This window comes from Saccostrea cucullata, unplaced genomic scaffold (assembly GCF_032062105.1).
Source record: "Saccostrea cucullata isolate Sc308-1 unplaced genomic scaffold, CSIRO_AGI_Scuc_v1 ctg389, whole genome shotgun sequence".
In the NCBI taxonomy this organism is placed as follows: Eukaryota; Metazoa; Mollusca; class Bivalvia; order Ostreida; family Ostreidae; genus Saccostrea; species Saccostrea cuccullata.
Window position 1 is genome coordinate 55815 of NW_026923763.1, and position 19013 is coordinate 74827.

Genomic DNA, 19013 nt, shown 5'->3' on the forward strand with positions numbered 1-19013 from the left:
TCCCACCTCTGTTGTTTCGGAGGTTCGTGTTGCTTTGCTCCTATTTTGTATTGTTTTATAGACTTTGGTATTGAATACTGTTTGTGATCTCAATCTCCTTCTTATCTTTTTAACAAATTTCTATAGAATTTCAACATTAGACCTTACCTAACACAAACAAAGTGTAGATATTTTCTCAAGGCATTTTCTTCGTACTTTTACCCCTATCATAATATATCCTTTTTAAATATCTTTTTCAAAATATAGATACTTTTTAGAGGAAAATGATATTTTTGGGGGATTTGACAAATGACCCCAGTCATTATCTAATGGAGTAAATTGACGATTCTTCACTCTTTATTGGTGTACAGGAGCCCGCATATTTTGTTGGGAGTAAGTGGAATAACTTTTTAAGCTTTAAGCTTCGCTTAAAAACATTAATAAGAACGACTTTTCTCCCTTTTTTCTGTTCTTATTTTTGTCCATTTTATTTTTAAATGCTGTACATACACTACGCTGATTTAAATCTGTATTAAAACGTTAAAATGTACTTTATTCACAATTACTGGAAAATATTTTTATAGCAAAATTAAGTGGATATCTGTGATAATTTTTATGCATAGAAACCATTTTAATTCCAACAGTGTGATTTTAAAAACTCGGCATTCAGATATAAGAAGAAGTAATAAAGGCATCGGTTGATTTAAAATGCTTCATTCTTTCAGGTGTACGCCCTGACTGATATCTTTTTTATATAAATCCCTACATTTTCACCTTTTTCTGTAAACTACCTAGTTTAATACAACTCTGGGCTTTAAATTGAAGTATTTTTGATAACCAGCTTTAACCTCAAGCAAAAAAAAAAAAAAAAAAAAAAAGAATTGCTTGAATATACACTGACTTGTTTGTTATAACTGGACATGTACTATGTTGTTAGATATAAGTTATCATTTTTCTTCTATCGTTCTAACTAATTGACAATAATTTGTTTCGCATGTAAAAATCCGAGCTTTTTTCACTTTATCCGATAATTCTGTTTTTTTTTTATTTTAAGTCAGGGTATAAAAACATTTGTGAATTATATCATAATCTATTTATAGTGTTATTTGAATTAGTGATCAATGTCACCGAGTGCATGTATTTGTTTATCGAAAAAAATGAATGTCTCATTATTTAAATTAACCAAAATTGTTAGGCCCATGTTTTGGATGTACTCAAAAAGGATTCCTGTAATGTATGCGAGGATCAAAATAGATGTGCAGTACAGTCTCCTCTCAAAACTTTTGCGGTTGTTATATTCATTTAGATTGAAAACCAAAATAAGTTATGATTAAGACCCTCTTCCACCCGCACACAGCTACGCTGATACCACTTAAGCTTTATCAAGGAATACCTTTTCTAGGTCACCAAGAGTTTAGTCGATGTGTATCCTTATTAGCCCATAAAAACAAAATCGTGAACTTTCACATAGTTACGTCTTTAAAAAAAATATAGAAATGTAAGCAACTTCATCAATTCATTTCATACCAGTTACTTAAGACTTCTGAAAATATATAAAAATTTTATATAATCTACAATATATTAATGTGATTATTTCCCATTATGTGTGCTAGCTCTTTACTTTTTAAAAACTCTTTCTTATTTCTGTGTAATAACTTTATTGTATTACATGTATATGGCTTTTTCAGGGACTTGTTATCCACCCTTTTGGCCTTTAAGAGTTATCAATTGCTCAAGAAACACTTTGAAATAATCAAAAAGTAAGTGTAAAAGTAAATTCTTTGGGTCTATATGTGTGTAAGACTTTCTCGTTACTAAATGTAAGTTTAGCAAAAATGAATTATGCGTGCGTAATTTTTAACAATGTATGTCTACATCGTTATGCTTCAGTGTGGACCCACATTAATCAGATCAATTTTTTTCCCACAATTTTTTTTTAAATGTAAAATGGAACACACTGAGACAAAGAATAGCCTCAAAACTCAAAAGTCCATTTAACAATACAAATTAGAGGCCGAGAAAACAGGGACTTCCAAAACATCAGAGGTGAGATCAGGTTCTATTGGGGAGTGATCATCTCCTACCGACCGGTCGCAAACGCCATGTGTTCCCCGTCATGATCAGGAAAGAACGGGGAAATCAGTCGACAATTCGGAAAATTCCCTTTCAACTAATAAACCTACAGTCAATCTGAAAAACTACAGTCAGCATTTGACTCATTATTAAATTGCACTTGCTTATTTTGCTGACATGGTCATTGTATCCACAATAACACTAACAAAATAATGGCATTAAACGAAACCGCTGATGTCCTTGTTCGAACAACTGTTTGATAATTATCTATCCTGTTTTAGAAATTGTGAATCTATAGATCATCCTCTGGCAAATCAAGTCAAATGAGAGACATAAACACCGTGTGCAGGTGATAATATATTGTATGTTGGATCTTGAGAGTTTAATATATTATCAAATCCTTTGAAAACGTTTTACTTTATATTCTTTCATTCATAATTCGTAACGTAATCGCCCACATACCTGATGTGATTAAAAAAAATGTTCATTTTTCATATGCATATAGAAGTATGTTTCACTGACGTCATGGCTAGAAAGGCAGAAACAGAAGTTAAGAGAAATTAATTATTTTTCTGATTTGCGTATTTTCCCGATTGTTTCGCCAATGAGGCTGACTGAACTATTTGCTCAAACTTGACGTAATGCACGGCTTGTTTATCATGCACTTACAAATTCATAAATCTTCCAGGACATCTTAACCACTTTGGAGTATTTTCTTGGTGGATTTACTTTAAAATACAGATAATCATTAAGTTACATAGTAATCAAACTCGCATTTTTTCTTTCTATTCCAAAATATTTCATTCGGAATTTCCCTTTCCTACGGGGGAAAATTATAGATAATATGTATTTCGAAAAGCAAGTCACTCGTGGCTAATACAAAATGCACGACACAGATTAATACATAAATCCTATTCTTCACGAATAAATGCATATACATGTAGTATTGTGGACTGTCAGCATTTACGTGTAATTGATTACAAGGAAATTTCGCATCGCACTGAGTTCATTTGAGATAAACTATAAATTAGGGAATAATTATCTTCTAATTTGGTATTTGCGACCGTTAATGCTGTTTAACGGTCGAAAACAGAGTTTTACGCGTTAGCAGAACCGGTAAAACGGATGTTTGCGACCGTTAAATCAGCATTAACGGTTGCAAATACCAAATTAGGAGATTAGTTATTCCCATTCTAATGCAATTCATGCATTTTTTTTTTTTGTTGTTTACGTCTCATTTTGTTGAGTTTCATTATATGAAATATGTCATGGAGCTTTGTGTTTTTGCGTCGCTCTATTGTGTACTCACAATGTAACGCTTTCACTCTTGTTAATGCTCGTTTTTCGGCTTAAACATCGATGCATTAGCCAATCAGGGTGTGTTTGACAAAACAATTACATTAGAATTTAACGTTATGATGACTTAAAAAAATGCTTTTCAAATCACATAATATTACATGAAATCACATTGCCAACATCCACGTACAATGTCGCTTTCGATCTCAAATTAAAGAATGTAATAATTTCAGTCAGCAACTTTTGTACCAGTTCAGTGAAGCTATTTTTGCGAGGAATTCTAGTATTCTTGAACACTTACGTATCCCGTTGAAAAGGAAGAAAATCGTTTAAAAAATTGACTTGGAATATACAAGAACGTGGAAGTTTTATTACTTTTTTTTTTGCAGTTTGAGTAATTTGAACCCTGTTGAAAAAGCTTGAGAGTAGTCACTATATTTATCTATACAATAATGTTTTCTAAAAGGTTTAACCAATTTTTTCATGAAAACTTGTCCCATTTCAAAAATAAAAACGTACTCAAAATATATTTTGTTAGTTTGGGAAACATGATAGGTCACACAAGTTCAATCTCAACAAATCTATATACAAATATATGAATAAGGTACAAAACTCAGATTGCTAGAAATTTCCAAGGTGATGTACACAGTCACGAAAAAAAAATGTACTGAGTGAAGAAAACTCAACAAACTTATTTCAATGCATATCATAATGCTCTGTAATTTCTTTAAAAGGAATTCTTTGTTTCTGTATCATTCGAAAGAATAGATAGGTAATCTTTTATGAAGTATTAGTTTGCCTGAATAGCACCGTAAAATCTTGCGTCATATTTGATAATTCTATTGTTTCGTATTATGGCAGATCTATATATGGATTACAATTTCTCTCTTTTTCTGAATTATCTGTCTTCCAACTTTTACAGTATTTCATAACATTTGCTAACAGTTTGAAAAGTAAAATCACTACAGCTGTTACTCCTATATATAAAATAATGCTACCTGTATTAGATTTATGACTTTGTTGTCCATATTTGAATGTTTTCATGTTTACTGTTTGAGGTTCATACACTGTAAGCATTGTGCTGGATTCCCTGCTTAATGTCAATAAATTAGACCTGTTCATAAAATTATATGAACTTCTTCCTACTAATGATGACTTTACTGTTGTTGATGTTTCGTTTTCTGCAATTCCACTGCTATTTCCTAAAAATATAATTATTGTGTTTTTTTTTTATATAATATACCTTCTTTATGTTCATTAATGATTTCAATCAATTGATTTTATTTTAAATTATTGAAAGATTAATATATACTTGGACATATCCCAGTGATGAAATTGCAAGTATTGTTGCATTCAGTTGGACACCGATTAATGCATTCCTTTCCAAACAAACCCAGAAAACATTTCTTGCTACAGTTTCTATCAAAATATCCCCTAGGACAAACTGGTAAAGAAATCGGGTATCAGTAAAATGTTGAAAAAAATTAAGCTTAATATTTCACTTTTGAAAACTTGCTTACTTTGACATTGATTTGTCGTGGTGTTAAAAAAGTAATTCGAACAGCATTTGGTTATTCCTTGTTCCCTGAAAGGCATGCTATTTTCATATATACATATATTAAAGCAATCAGGAAAATAAACATTAAATGTAATTTATCCTTTCCAAGCAAAGTTAAACATGTTTGTGGACATAAATGTTCAAACTATACACGATATTACAGGAAATACTCAATTAAATTATAATGAAGTTACATTATGTGCTAAAATGTATATGTGGGAAATAATTATCATGCAGACATATACTAAAATACATGTATTATTTAAGACTATGTTCGTAGATTGATGTTAGAATACCTGACACAACTTTCTTCTAAAATATTTAATTATTCCATTTGTAAGAAATATGCTTACTTGCAAATTTTTGCATATAGCCAAGTATTTGAACAAAATAAAATCAGTATGCGTATAAAGGTACGTTGAATATTCATATTCTTCATATTTGCAGCTATCTGACTTCTACAACTGCCCCTTTACCAAAAAAGCTGTAATGAAAAGTCAAAACGATCTTCAAATTTCCTTATAAGTATATCATCTAAAATACCCCTATCTTATTGAAAGTTATGCAATTGCATTCATTATTCTGATGTCTCTATAATTCAACAAATCTTGAGTGAAAAAGCAACACAACAAAATGTAGAGAACAAGTCATAAAACGTACATTTCAGATACTGAGCATGGCTCATATAACCAGAACAAATATTTGCTTATTAATCAAGCAAATACTTCCTAGAAAATAAAGTGCATTATTTGTTTATTATTTCTCAACCAAACAGAACCATCATTGTTGAAAGCGGAGGTTACATTTAAGGAATTACTTGTCGAGTTTATAAAAGACTTTTAATGAAAGATTCTTCCTTCAATTTATTTTTTTTCATAAGTAAGGAAAATCATTTTTCTTTTCATTTTTACCTTGAAAAATATTATTTGATGCTGAAACATACTTACCTCATGCATAATCACTGATGGATTTTAGTAATTTGTCACAAGGCTCTGAATGCCTTTTATATAGGAAAGGCATTATCACAAGCTTAAGTTGGCAATCCGCCAACATATAAATATAATCGTTACTTTTATAAACTCAAAACGGAAAGTATAGAAGTGCCCAATTCTCCGGTCAAAAAACAACATTAAGCATTTGCATTGTACAATTTTGAAGCATTACTTGACTTATTCAAGAAACGTTTAGTATTGCACTGTTAATATACATACTTTTTTTTATTTACAAAAAATAGTTCAATTTTAAATATGTATCTGATTACTCTTTAGTAATTATTTATTGACAGTTTTATATCATACATTTAAATAGATGCTTTGTGTCATTTATATTATATCAAATTAGCTGTGACCACACCCTAAATGCAGACAACTGCAGCTCAATTTTACAACGCAATACACATTTGTTAAAGACGTTTCTTTTTAATTCAGCAAATATAATAATAAAAGTATACAAAATAATGTCACTTTTCATCGGAGCGTTTATTATTTCATACTTAAGATAAAAGTAGTTTGTATCTTAATCTTTATCTAAAATGCTTGGTTTTATTATTAAATTTGGAGCATGAAAATGTTTTCACCTCCTGGTATTCGATTTTGATTTGAACACATTTTATAAAACAATTAATATATAAATGGATTGGGCAGCAAGTATGGCCTATATAAGCCCTCTCCACAGTATTCTGCCAAATTGAACATGACATAGGACTCTGAATTTGAATGTTTCATCCAAAACCTCACTACTTTCACTTGTGCTAGACATTTGGTGAAGGAACAATAATTACCTACGTTTTCATTTTAACCTTTATGCATCACGGAACCAAGAACCAAACTCTTGCGTGCAGATGAATTTGAATCGAGTACCTACACCGTTTTACTCTGGTACCCATCTTATTGTGTTATCTAAGTTGTTGAATGATACTGGATTAATTTTTGGAAATATTGCTTCCTTGTGCATCGGGAAGCAATTTAAAAAAAAATATGTTTTAAGTAGTTATAATCAGATATATTTTCCGGAAACTTTCTTTCAAAATAAAGTGTTTCCCCCCAAAATACCAAAGTCCATCATTTAACCTTCTGCATGATCATTTCTAAGAAGTATATATCCAGTTATCTGTTATATTTACATGTACGTATTGTTTGAATACAATCAAACGTTCACCTTCTTCCGGGAAAATAGCATATTCTATGCATCAGTAAAAATAACACAAAACACAATTCAATATAAATCATACGATGCAGGGAAATATTATTTTTTACTTTATGTATTTATGTATGTAAGATTAATCTGGTCTATCAATTGATTGAATGCTTGTATCTGAAAAAAATATCCTCTTTTGAATTTTTTTTACTTAAAGAAATGTCAACGTATACAGTTAAAAGGCTTAAAGTCTGGACCTTTATTCCCCACTTGGAGTCATTGAGTAATGAATTTTCTTTTTTATTGTTCCAACGCCTGCTATAGTACTGATCTCGAAAGACCCGTCATTTTTCTTTCACATAATGCAAGAAGCAAGGCGAATTTCCCATTTACTTTTATTGTCATACATCAGTCGCGTTCGAGGTTTGAACCCAAAGCACTCGCTATCAAATAAACAACCGTATTTGATTTGAATTGTCGAAATACACTTCGTCTTCGGTAATTATGTCAGCAAGTGGATTTCTTACATTTGTAAGAGTTTTCTTTATTTATGACTATTTACATGTAACAATGTCACATAAAGATTAAGAAAATGATTTTCTAAGTTTCTTTCTTTACTCCTCAACAAATTATTAACAGAAGTCATCGGGAATATCAGGAATATTGTTCAACATTAAATTAAAGGGTAGTGAAAATCAAATATGAATGATAAAAAAAATCAAGGATTTTTTTTTTAAAAAGAAAGAATTAAAAACAGAAAAGCAAAATTTTAATAATACTAAATCGTACGACTTTTTTAACACTTTGTACAACCAATCTCGACAATAAATGAATACTCGGAGCTTTTGAAAACACTTACCGCTGCTTTTTCCGATGACAGAAATAAAACACGTTCATTTAGATACCTTAAAATAAAAGTCATTTGCAAAATTATTCTGTTACAAACGTTAACATTAAAGAGATTTTTATTTATCTGCATACATTTTATTGCGTTTTTTATTTACAATATTTATATTTATATAAGTTTGTGCAGATCATAATACAAAGTTGCTATAAGGTCTATGTTACATGTAAAACCTTTGCATGGATGATATATTTAAGCATGCATGCTAAAGGGCTCGTTTCAGATGCTTGATCTTACCTACATATTCCGTATAAATGAACAGGTCAAAGTTTTTTCAAAGTTTTGAAACATGCTCATTCTAAAGTTACAAATAGCCAAATCCTTACCAAAATTGCTTGGCTGAAACATCAAAGGATGTACACCGTCAAGCTTCCATCTAGATTTCCATATGAGTGATCTTGGAGTGTATGCTTCTAAATTATAAGAAATTTTCATGTGGGGTTTTGCCCTACTTAAAGACAGACATTCCTTTTTTTGTGACCTCTGTAATAGCTAATAACCTTTATCTTATAAATCTACTTAAGTTTCTTTGAAGAGGCAAAATAAGAAAAAACCAATAGGTGATTCTTTCTTTCAGAATATACAATGTACATGTATGATGTTACAGTAGAATTATTTTCACATATTCATTGAAATAAATTCTGTCATTATTTTGAAATAAAACAAAGGTACATGTATTAGCAATAGGATTTTATTTATTTGAAACGAGGTAAAATATCGACGATCAAGTTGTAGAGACGGGAATGTAATCAATATCGTTTGAAATCATCATTTCGCAAGTTCTAAGGTCGAATCAATGCCTTTTTCAGTAAATAGATATTATTCATTAAGTCAATTGCAACCTGACATGTTTCATATTTTTTGTTAACAAGATGGACACAGTGCATTCGATCGGTCGCCAGTGGATGTTCACTTCTCCATAGCAACTGATCCAACTTCTTATGTTTTAAATGTTCATGTTTGCTTTGATTTTGCATATATTGCTTAATGGAATTTCGATTCAAAATTTATTTCATTCTCTTAATTTTTTTTTTCCAGATCTGCAAAGAATTTTCTTGGCAATAATTCAATACCAAATTTTAACTATGTGGAAATTAAATATTATGAAAATTCACACCTCCTTCTGGTTAATGTTTTGCCATGTGCTACAGTCTGTTACTTTACATTGTAAATTGCCTGTAAGGTAATGTACATTCATAGATTGTTAATACAGGAAAAGAGAAAGAAAGCTCACTCCTCTATGGCACTTCATTCCAGATGTTTTGATTTTGGAGTCTTTGTTTGCATTGGTCCTGATTTTATTGTTTAAAGTGACTTCTGAAAATAATTGCTGTTCATTATCTTCATATTCTATCTGCTACATTATCTTCATATTCTATCTGCTACAACACGGATATAGCAAATTTACGGATATAACGAAGTTATCTTGTATCCCTAGCTATACACATTTAATGAATTTCTTATATGGATATAACGAATTACGGGTATAGCGAAGTAATTTTGTAGGTCCCCGTGACTTCGTTATAACCTAGTTTAACTTTTCCAGACAATTCTATATTTTTGTTAGACTTCTTTTACAATACTACGGGTTTTTTACGGTTTTGAGACTTTTTCAACAGGCAAAGGAGTATTTGTTGCTTTGACGAATTCATGGCACAATCAACTTTTTCAAAGGAGTAATGTAAATTGATGACACTTTGCCCTTTGTACACTTGTTTGTTAAGTTGGATTTTAAGTGTATTTTTTTCGGAACAAGCGACATAATTTCTCTTTGCATAAATTTAATGATAAGGACGTGTTTTCTTCTGTTCTTATTGTTGGTCATTTAATTTTTAGATGAAATTACTTTGCTGATTTAAATCTGTTTTAATCTGTGTTGTCGGTATCCGACCCATATTAGGACCAAAATTTCTAACTTTAAGTATCAATGTTTGTAGAATATCCTGATATCATTTTAAAGCATTTTAGTATAGAAAGGGATTTACCAAGAGAAATTTTCAAAAATTTTATTACTTAAGTAGACATTAATTATTGAAGATTGCATTGAAGTCTATGGAAGGAAGTAAGTTTTTTAAGATAAAAAAATAAATGCTTCAAATATCAAAAAGTGCCATGGTGGGAAGATGTATTTGATTATTGGGAATAGAAAAAAAAATTAGAAATAATTTTTTTTACCAGACATATTTTGTTTTAAATTAATTTTTATTGAGTAAAATCAAAGGGAGATAACTTGTCAAGGGCAGGAGAAGGTCATAAATTAGGACATGTCCTACTCTTACATTCTTATACTAAAAGATGAAAATTAGTTCTAACTACACCGAGTATTCAGCCCATTCATGTCTATTATGCATTCAATTCTATTGAATCTGAGGCTTATATGGATCGGATACCTTATGCATTAAGATGTACTTTGCATTAGAGATGTCAACAATGTTAATAATTGATAATCGAATATTCGATAAGATTAAAACGCTGTGCTGGATAATTATGCCACTTCAAAAGTGGCATTTTGGCGCCCGCCAAAATCTCATTTCACATAAAAATCATGTATACCAAGTGGTAGACCATCACTCACAGAGTTCATAACTACCTTTGTTACAGGTAAATTTCACTTGTCAGGTGAGATAATCACCTTTGAACAAAAAATTCCTATAGGAAGAATAAAATTCCTGAGGGATATTATCAAAATCCTGTAGGATTTCTTAATTTCCTGTAGGATATTTAAGTAATCCTACAGGAAACTAAATTACTATGGGAGAATTCAATCTCCAGTAGGAATACAATTTCCTATGGGAGAGAGAAAAAATCCCTTAGGAAAAATGTATCCTATAGGACTTCTTATATTCCTGCAGGATTCTGTTTTTCAGTCAGAAATTCCTGTAGGACATTTTTTCACATTTGAATTATTTACCTGCTCCCATGGGAGAAAAATATCCTGTAGGAAATTTTTCATTCCTATATGATTTCTTCTTTTTCTATATGAATTTGATTCAAATACATTTACATGTAGCTACAGCTAAAAATCAGCAATATATACCTTATATTGCGTCAAAAGAAAGAATGCCTTGAAAAAAATATAGATGAAAACACACATTTACAAGTGAATATTGATAAATAACATTTTGCAGCTGACCAATTATTAATTCGCACACATTGAAAACAAATCCCATCATAACTGTCAACTTCTAAAAAAAGAACCCCAGAAAGTTTTATATAATGTTTTCCTAGCAACAATGTATTCAATTTTTAATGCCTACTTATTAAATCAGTAATGAACAAATTACAAGATTTTTTTCATTTTTGCAATGTCTTCATATTGTGTCTTCAAATTCGCAAAAATATGATAATCTTTAATCCACAGTGGCAAGACTTGCTACCAAAAATGTATAGTACCTCCAACTACCTTTAATCATTTAATCAATATGAAGTTATTGTGTTACTGCTTGTCTTTCATACTTTTCATAAGGTATGTGTATATTGAACTGTAGGCCTATTGATAACTCACGTGAATAATTATCAGTTTATATGTTTAATTTTTACATGTTTATAAACACAATTTATACCACTGAATATACTTGTTTAACTCTACATGTAACACAAGATGATGGGTACTCAAAGAAATAGTGGCTGCTGAAATTTTTTTTTAGCTTACTTGTTACATAACTTTAACTTTATTTATTATTTATAGGAGCTTAATAGGGATGTAGAATAATACGATGCATTGATCATGTTGATACTTACATGATACACGATTGTTATTGCATCCGATTGTAATGTTAATGAAATAATTCAGGTATTTTAAACCAATATCTCAATAAAGTGAGTATAAAAGAGACTACATTGATTTAAATGTACGTGAATTAATCCGTAGTTTTTGTACTTTGAGCTTTCTTAAAATCTTTGACATCATTCAGTCCTGCAATTCTTTCTTCAAATTCTTTCTCCGAAAATTAAGCGCATTGCAGACCTTGATCGATTCGTCCCCAAATGAGTGGATTCACCCCCAAACGTTTGCTCTCTTACAATGCAGGCTAATAGCTGTTGAAGAACGGATATTTTAGAGTGTTTTTCCTGAAAAGCACATTCCTCTTGCATGTTTGTTAATTTCAAACCAATGGATTAATTGTCAATGTATATGTATTTTTTCAGAGCTGGTTGCAATATGAACTTTCATTCCAGTTCTCAGCTATCCACAATATGATATTTATAAGAAAATATATTATCATCAGTGCAGTGTAGAGCAGTGTGAGACCAAATTCAACATGTAATAATTTGTGTAAAAAAAATAATGATCATTTAAGAAAATCAATATACTAATAGCAATTTACTGAGACAAACATGTTGATTAATGTTCTTTTTTTCTTTCTGACACTGTATCTTTTTATATTTAGATAGATTGGTTGTATATTGTTTCACTTTTCTCTTAAATGTGTCGCTGTAGGTGCCACTTCGAAAATAAGATCCATCACTGCTTTAATATAAGTAATGGCCCTATATATAAGAGCGTGCCGGGTAAAGGACAAGATTTGTAGCTCTGCACCGATAAGTGGTGGCGTCTCCATATGTGTGAAAAATCTCCAGAATTTTCACACATATGGAGACGCCACCACTTATCGGTGCAGAGCTACAAATCTTGTCCTTTACCCGGCACGCTCTTATATATAGGGCCATTATTTATATTAAAGCAGTGATGGATCTTATTTTCGAAGTGGCACCTACAGCGACACAGGCCTCAGTTATAGGTCCCATTCGAAGGACTGGTTTCCAAGTCCAACATTGGGATTTGAACCCATGACATCAACTTCTTTCTTAGCATCTCAAGAGCAGACACTTTAACCACAGTGCCACAAGGGTGACCTGCTTTTACAAGGAAAACAGCACAAGATAATGGAAGCATTCTTTGAGATATACTTTTATTTGGGGGGGGGGGGGGGGGGAGCTTTCAGATATTATATCTTTTTCTATATCTAGAAAGATCATGCTTTTACAAGAAAAATAATACCAAGTTTGTCATCTTTTATTTCAAAATAATAAAAAAAATATGACCATTTAGAGAACACACCATTTCTGATTTAGTTATAGTACTCAGTTCAACATGAAAATGAAAGCATTCTTTGAGATATAATCTTTTTTTTTTTTTTTTTGGCTTTTTGACTTTGAATTTTTTTGTTTAGAAAGATCATGCTTTGAGAAGAAGAAATACCAAATTTGTCTTTATTTATTTGAAAATAGAAAAGATATGTCCATTTAAGGGAACACGCCATTGTCGATTTACTCAGTCCATAATGATAATGGAAGTATTCTTTGAGATATTAATCTTTTCGAGGGGCTTTCTGACATTATATCTTTTATATTTAGAAAGATGATGCTTTGACAAGAAAAATAATACCAAATTTGTCTTTATTTAATTGAAAATAAAAAAAAGATAAGACCATTTAAGGGAACACACCATTATCAGTTTACTCGGTTCAACATGATAATGGAAGCATTCTGTGAGATAATTTTTTCCGCTTTTTTACTTTAAATCTCTTTATATTTTGAAAGATCATGCTTTGGCAAGAAAAATGATATCAGATTTGTTTTCATTTATTTATTATTTTTTAAATGTCCTGCAGGAAATTAAGAAATCCTGCAGGATTTTGATAATATCCGTTAGGATTTCAGATTTACCTACAGGAACTTTATTTTTCCTATGGAATTTTTTTTGTTCAAAGGTGATTATCTCACCTGACAGGTGAGATTTACCTGTAACAAAGGTAGTTATGAACTCTGTGAGTGATGGTCTAACTCTTGGTATACATGATTTTTATGTGAAATGAGAATTTGGCGGGCGCCAAAATGCCATCTTTGAGGTGGCATAATTATCCGGCACAGTGTTGTAAATACATTTTGCATTATAAAATATATATTTTCATTCTACTAACAACCAACATATGTCTTATATTATTATTATGGAAAAAAATTTCACATAGAGTAAATGCAAAGTTATTATATATGAGTCGCGTCAAGCGAAAAGGGACTTTCGTGACGTGAATAGAATAACGTCATAATCGATCTCTAATGTCACGACGTTACAGCCGACTGTTACCGTAAAAAATGAATTTTTAACGTGATTTAGCCTAACTAAATTCACAACTGATTTCTAGAGAGAGGATAAGGTGAACCCTTTGCCATCTCATGGATCTTAAGGTAATGTAGTTTAAATGATATTTTTATGTTTTTTTTATTTCTGTCTCTAAATTATGCACTAATTAAGTCTATACACTATATACATGTATTTGTATGTACATGGCTACATGCACAGGAGTTGTCAATTTTGTCAATAAATAGAAAATAAAATAATGGTAATTAAGCATAAATTCTACCAGTGAGCTTCGCGAGCGTACGCTCACCATTTATTCACCATTTTTACCTGTTCACCATTTATTTTCTATCGATTCTATTGACAAAATTGCCGACTCCTGTGCTACATGTAATGAGGTATTGAAATAAAATATGTTGCGCGCAGAAAACGTACAGAGTGGAAACTTCCCCAGTTATAGAACATTTACAGTGCCTTCTTATGTAGTCACAACTTCGTAAATAAAAGTGATAAAATGTAATTTATAAGAAGAAGTCTTTACAAGATAAAAACTGCAGTATTTTCGTAACATCGGCCTTTGTTAATACAGACGACAGAGATCTACATCATTTTATAAACACTAAATGCAATATTACCGTAATATTGATTATATAACTCTTTTTATAAGTAAATGAAAGTAAAATTATAAGAAAATAATTAATGGAGGGCTTATAAATTATTATTTTGAATGTAGATTATATGTTGTTTACAATTTTTTTTCTCTGCTGCAAATGATTTGTAATTGTTTAATACTTTGGTTTACAGTGCGACTGTTGCGTAGAGGAAACATACTCGCCCTTTGAACGTGCGATCCGGGTTCGATTCCTCACTTCATGGCTAATTTTTTTCTTTTTTTTTCTTTCTTTCTTTTCTTGTTTTTTTAAAGTAATTTATTAAACCTAAGTTTTCTAGAATTAATTGGCAACTATATTTATTTTATAGAATATTCATACGTTTCTTTGAAAATATTTATTATAAAAAATTATAATCTTTATTAAATTAATTTTAAAATATACTCGACACAATTTGTATTATAAACAGCTCACGAAATTCAATTCATTCGATTTATATATCAAAATAAATCAATGTAATAAACATTAAATAATATACATCAATGTAAGAAAATATAATTAAATTAGTAAAGGTGAATGCCATTGGATTGATCGTTAATTGTATTACATGTACTCACCTAATTGGGAATATCTCCTACCACATGCACCAAACTCAGTTGAATTTTTCACTCCTTGGTACTATGGGGTCAAAAATTCAAGCGAGTTTGCATTGTGCCTGTGTCTCCGACATACTTCTGTGGTATTTAGAGGTGCATTTATCCAAGTGATTAAAGAATAAATAAATATATTCGACAACACGACCTATTTCTTGTACAACAATGTTTACAGCAAATAATTTATGTCATATATTGTTGTTTTAATCCTGATCTTCCCCTTTTGCAGGATTTGGAACACTTGGATGATGACTATATTCCTCATGCATGTAGATCCACCGGATTATCGAGAAACAGCTGCGAGAAAAATGTACCTGGGGATAACGATGATGACAGTGACGACGACATAGACAAAGAATCTGTTCAAGAAGACGATATCAGGGACAAGATTGACAGATTTGGTAGAAACTGTGTCATTGACAACAATGAAGAGAGTTACAGTGAGGAGGAAGATATAGAATGTAATGGATGTAACAACCTTCAGAGTTTACAGGAAAACATTAGTAAAGCATGCTCGTGTGACAAAAACTGTCTAAAAAACGTTGCCATAGAAGAAATACAAAACTCAATACTGACCACAAGTGAACTAACTAAAGATGAAAAAGATATCTTCATCATGGGAAGACTGGCGTGTGTTGGGTTTGGCATTCATACACAGCGTGGGAAGGAGAGGAAAAGAAAGAAGTATGCATACTATTTCCAAAATCAAGAAGTGTGTAAAGGAGCCTTTCTTTTTGTACATGGTGTTGGGACCAAATACGTTAAAAATCTAGTGTCTCACATGATTGAAAATGGACAGGTACCTCGTACCCACAAAAACAAGAGCAGACGCCCACCAAATGCCTTTAATTTGACGACCTTAAAAGAGCTATCGACTATATTCAGAATTACGCTGAAGAATTCGGATTACCACAACCGACAGTAAAAAACAAGAGTATTCCTGTAACTTTTTTACCTTCATCTGGCAGCAAAACATCACTCCATTCTTCGTTTTCTGCTTCTTGTGACGAGCTGGGAGAGAGGAAAGTTGGGCTAACTACCTTCAAACTTCTGTGGAAAGAATGCTGTCCCCATATTAAATATATGACGCCCCGCTCGGATATATGTCCAAGATGTGATGATTGTAGAGCCAAAATTTCAACGGCAGTTGGGTTAGCTGAGAAGCAAGAGCAACTGCGAATTTTCACAGAACACTTGTCTAAGGTTGAAATGGAGCGACAGGCAAAAGTTTGCTTTGATATAATGTCTCACTCAACCATCATAATTCATTTAACATAATAAATAAGACCTTTTCCATAAAATTTAATTTTTCAGGCGTATAACGATGCAGTGAAAAAAACGAGAGAGGAGATGGGGGCATTTGTTAGACCAGAGGGATTGCTTCCTCCCTGTTCAACAGATCTTCAGCATGTACACTATACCTTTGACTTCTCGCAAGCACTTTCCATTCCACATCATGCAAGACAAGAGGGGCCACTTTATTTTTTGACGCCAAGAAAAGTGCAACTTTTTGGAGTTGCCATAGAGGGAAATTACAGTGAGGTGAACTATGTTGTTGACGAAGACCAGGGAATTGGTGAAAATTGAGCTGGAGTTAAAGGATCGAATGGCGTTATTTCCATGCTTCATCACTGCCTTTCAACCTTTGGATCTGGAGAAAAATCCATTGTGATAATTGTGCTGGTAAATCAATGTTTCAAAACATTATAAAGTGATATATATATGATGTTTATAAACGTATTCATTTTTATTAATTATTTTCATATAGTTAATTAGAATTAGTGGAAAATGACAGCGTGTACGATAGGTTTTTTTCTTAATTAAAGACTTCGTACATTGTACTGAGTATATATATATTGTTATTTATTTTCTACAGGCGAGAATAAAAACAGATATGTCCTGGGGTATCTGTCATGGAGAACATTGTTAGGCCTCCACAACAATATTACCCTTTCAATGCAAGTGCCATATCACGGTCGTTGTCTAGTGGATGCTGGGTTTGCAAACATTAAGTGTCTCTATCACAGAACTGATGTTGACAGTCTATCAGGACTAGTGGAAGTCGTCAACAAGAGTGCCAAATCAAATACTGCAGTTACATATTTGAACGAGGCGGGAGAGCACTGCTGGGAATGGTTCGATGGAAGGCTTTTGATTCCCAGTACTTTCTTCCAGTGAAAGGCATAAGGAAGTTTCATCATTTCCGATTTTCTTTCTCATCTCCCGATAGGATTTTAAGAGGAAAAAATCCTGTAATTTTTTTTAATATGCATGTGTTGATTTTAATGGGTATATATGAATTTAATAATATATTCACAGGAAAAGTATACGTTAAAGAAACCCTGGACGACGCAGAAACGGAAATTGAGTTGCTGAAGTCTTCTGTTACACCCGAAGATTTAACAGCAGCTGCCGTGATGCCGGAGATTATACCACCCGGAGGGATTTCCCATGAGCGAAAACGGTACCTCTACCGTATGGTCAGACCATTTGTCAGGGATCCTTACAAGGAGATGACATGTCCAAATCCCGAGGAATGAAATGCACAAGAAAATGGACTTTGAACATTTTGTTGCTATATTTGAATGAAATCTAACAGTAATATTACAAATCTATATTTAAATATATGTTCCTATTTTTGTACGTGCAACTCCTTACTTGAAGAATTCTTATTCGTTACAATTTCCAAGCTTAAGAATTTGTTATAAATAAAGCTTTCTTCATTGGTTAAATTAAACCAATGACAGGTATCTAGTCTTTTGTTTTACAGGGAAAATGACGTTTTTTGACGTTACAAACCGTTCATATAACGCTAAAAAAAGAAATTCATCACTTTGTTTCAGATACGAATTTTATAGGTTTACTTTTCGAAAAACTAACAATTATTGGTATCAAAATACTCAGCTGGACTCACTCTTTAAAGAAAATAAAAAAGTAAATTTTCAAAATTTTGTCACAAAGGTCCCTTTTCCCTTGACGCAACTCATATATATATATATATATATATATATATATATATATATATATATATATATATATATATATATATATATATATATATATATATATATATATATATATATAAGAAAAGTATTTTATTAAAAATAATCATCGTATACTTGCAAAATGAATTATTTTAAATGATATTTTAAAGTCATCGCGATGTTTATTTGTTTTTATATTTAATGATTGTTTTAATTCATTATGACCAATCTTTTATCATAATGTTCAAATTAAACCATAAAAAAAACTTTTAGGGGGCATCTTTGTCAATGGTTGTAATTATTATTTCTCGAGGAGAACTGAACAAGTCATATACATGTGTACATGCTTAGTTATGGGCAACCCCCCCCCCCCCTCCCTCCCTTTCGATTTACAAAGGATTCTCAATTTCACAAGACAGTATGTAAATAACTATTTCTAAAAAAAAACTAATCATGAAACATACATTATACCCTTTCATTGAAGAACGTGACAAGTTCATACGATGAAATATTAAATTGCCTTTAATTTTATGAATTATAATATCGTATATAGCGCTCTAGATCTCTGATCTCTGATTATTCCCTCCATTCGAATTTTATACAGTGTATCATTGTGAGGTATCAACACTTCTTTCGCTTTAAAAAAGTTATTTGTTAAACCATCAGTACACTATAAATCTTATGCAATGGGATTTTCAGCTGATAAAATATGCGTCTTTCTTTGGTAATATATAAGT

The 19013-nt window shown here is 31.3% G+C and overlaps 1 protein-coding gene and 2 pseudogenes across 1 annotated transcript; 2 read left to right on the plus strand and 1 right to left on the minus strand.

Moving 5' to 3' along the window:
* Positions 1–3845: 3845 nt before the first annotated feature.
* On the minus strand, positions 3846–5386 carry LOC134264862 (uncharacterized). Its single transcript, XM_062747128.1, has 4 exons — positions 5260–5386; positions 4869–4933; positions 4661–4792; positions 3846–4550 (listed from the first exon to the last, which is right to left on the minus strand). The coding sequence occupies exons 1-4, from the start codon at positions 5343–5345 to the stop codon at positions 4201–4203; spliced, it is 633 nt and encodes a 210-aa protein (XP_062603112.1). The 5' UTR covers positions 5346–5386; the 3' UTR covers positions 3846–4200.
* An 8617-nt stretch (positions 5387–14003) lies between these two features.
* Positions 14004–16948, plus strand: LOC134264863 (uncharacterized; annotated as a pseudogene).
* LOC134264859 (uncharacterized) lies at positions 16643–17833 on the plus strand (annotated as a pseudogene).
* The last annotated feature ends 1180 nt before the right edge of the window (positions 17834–19013 follow it).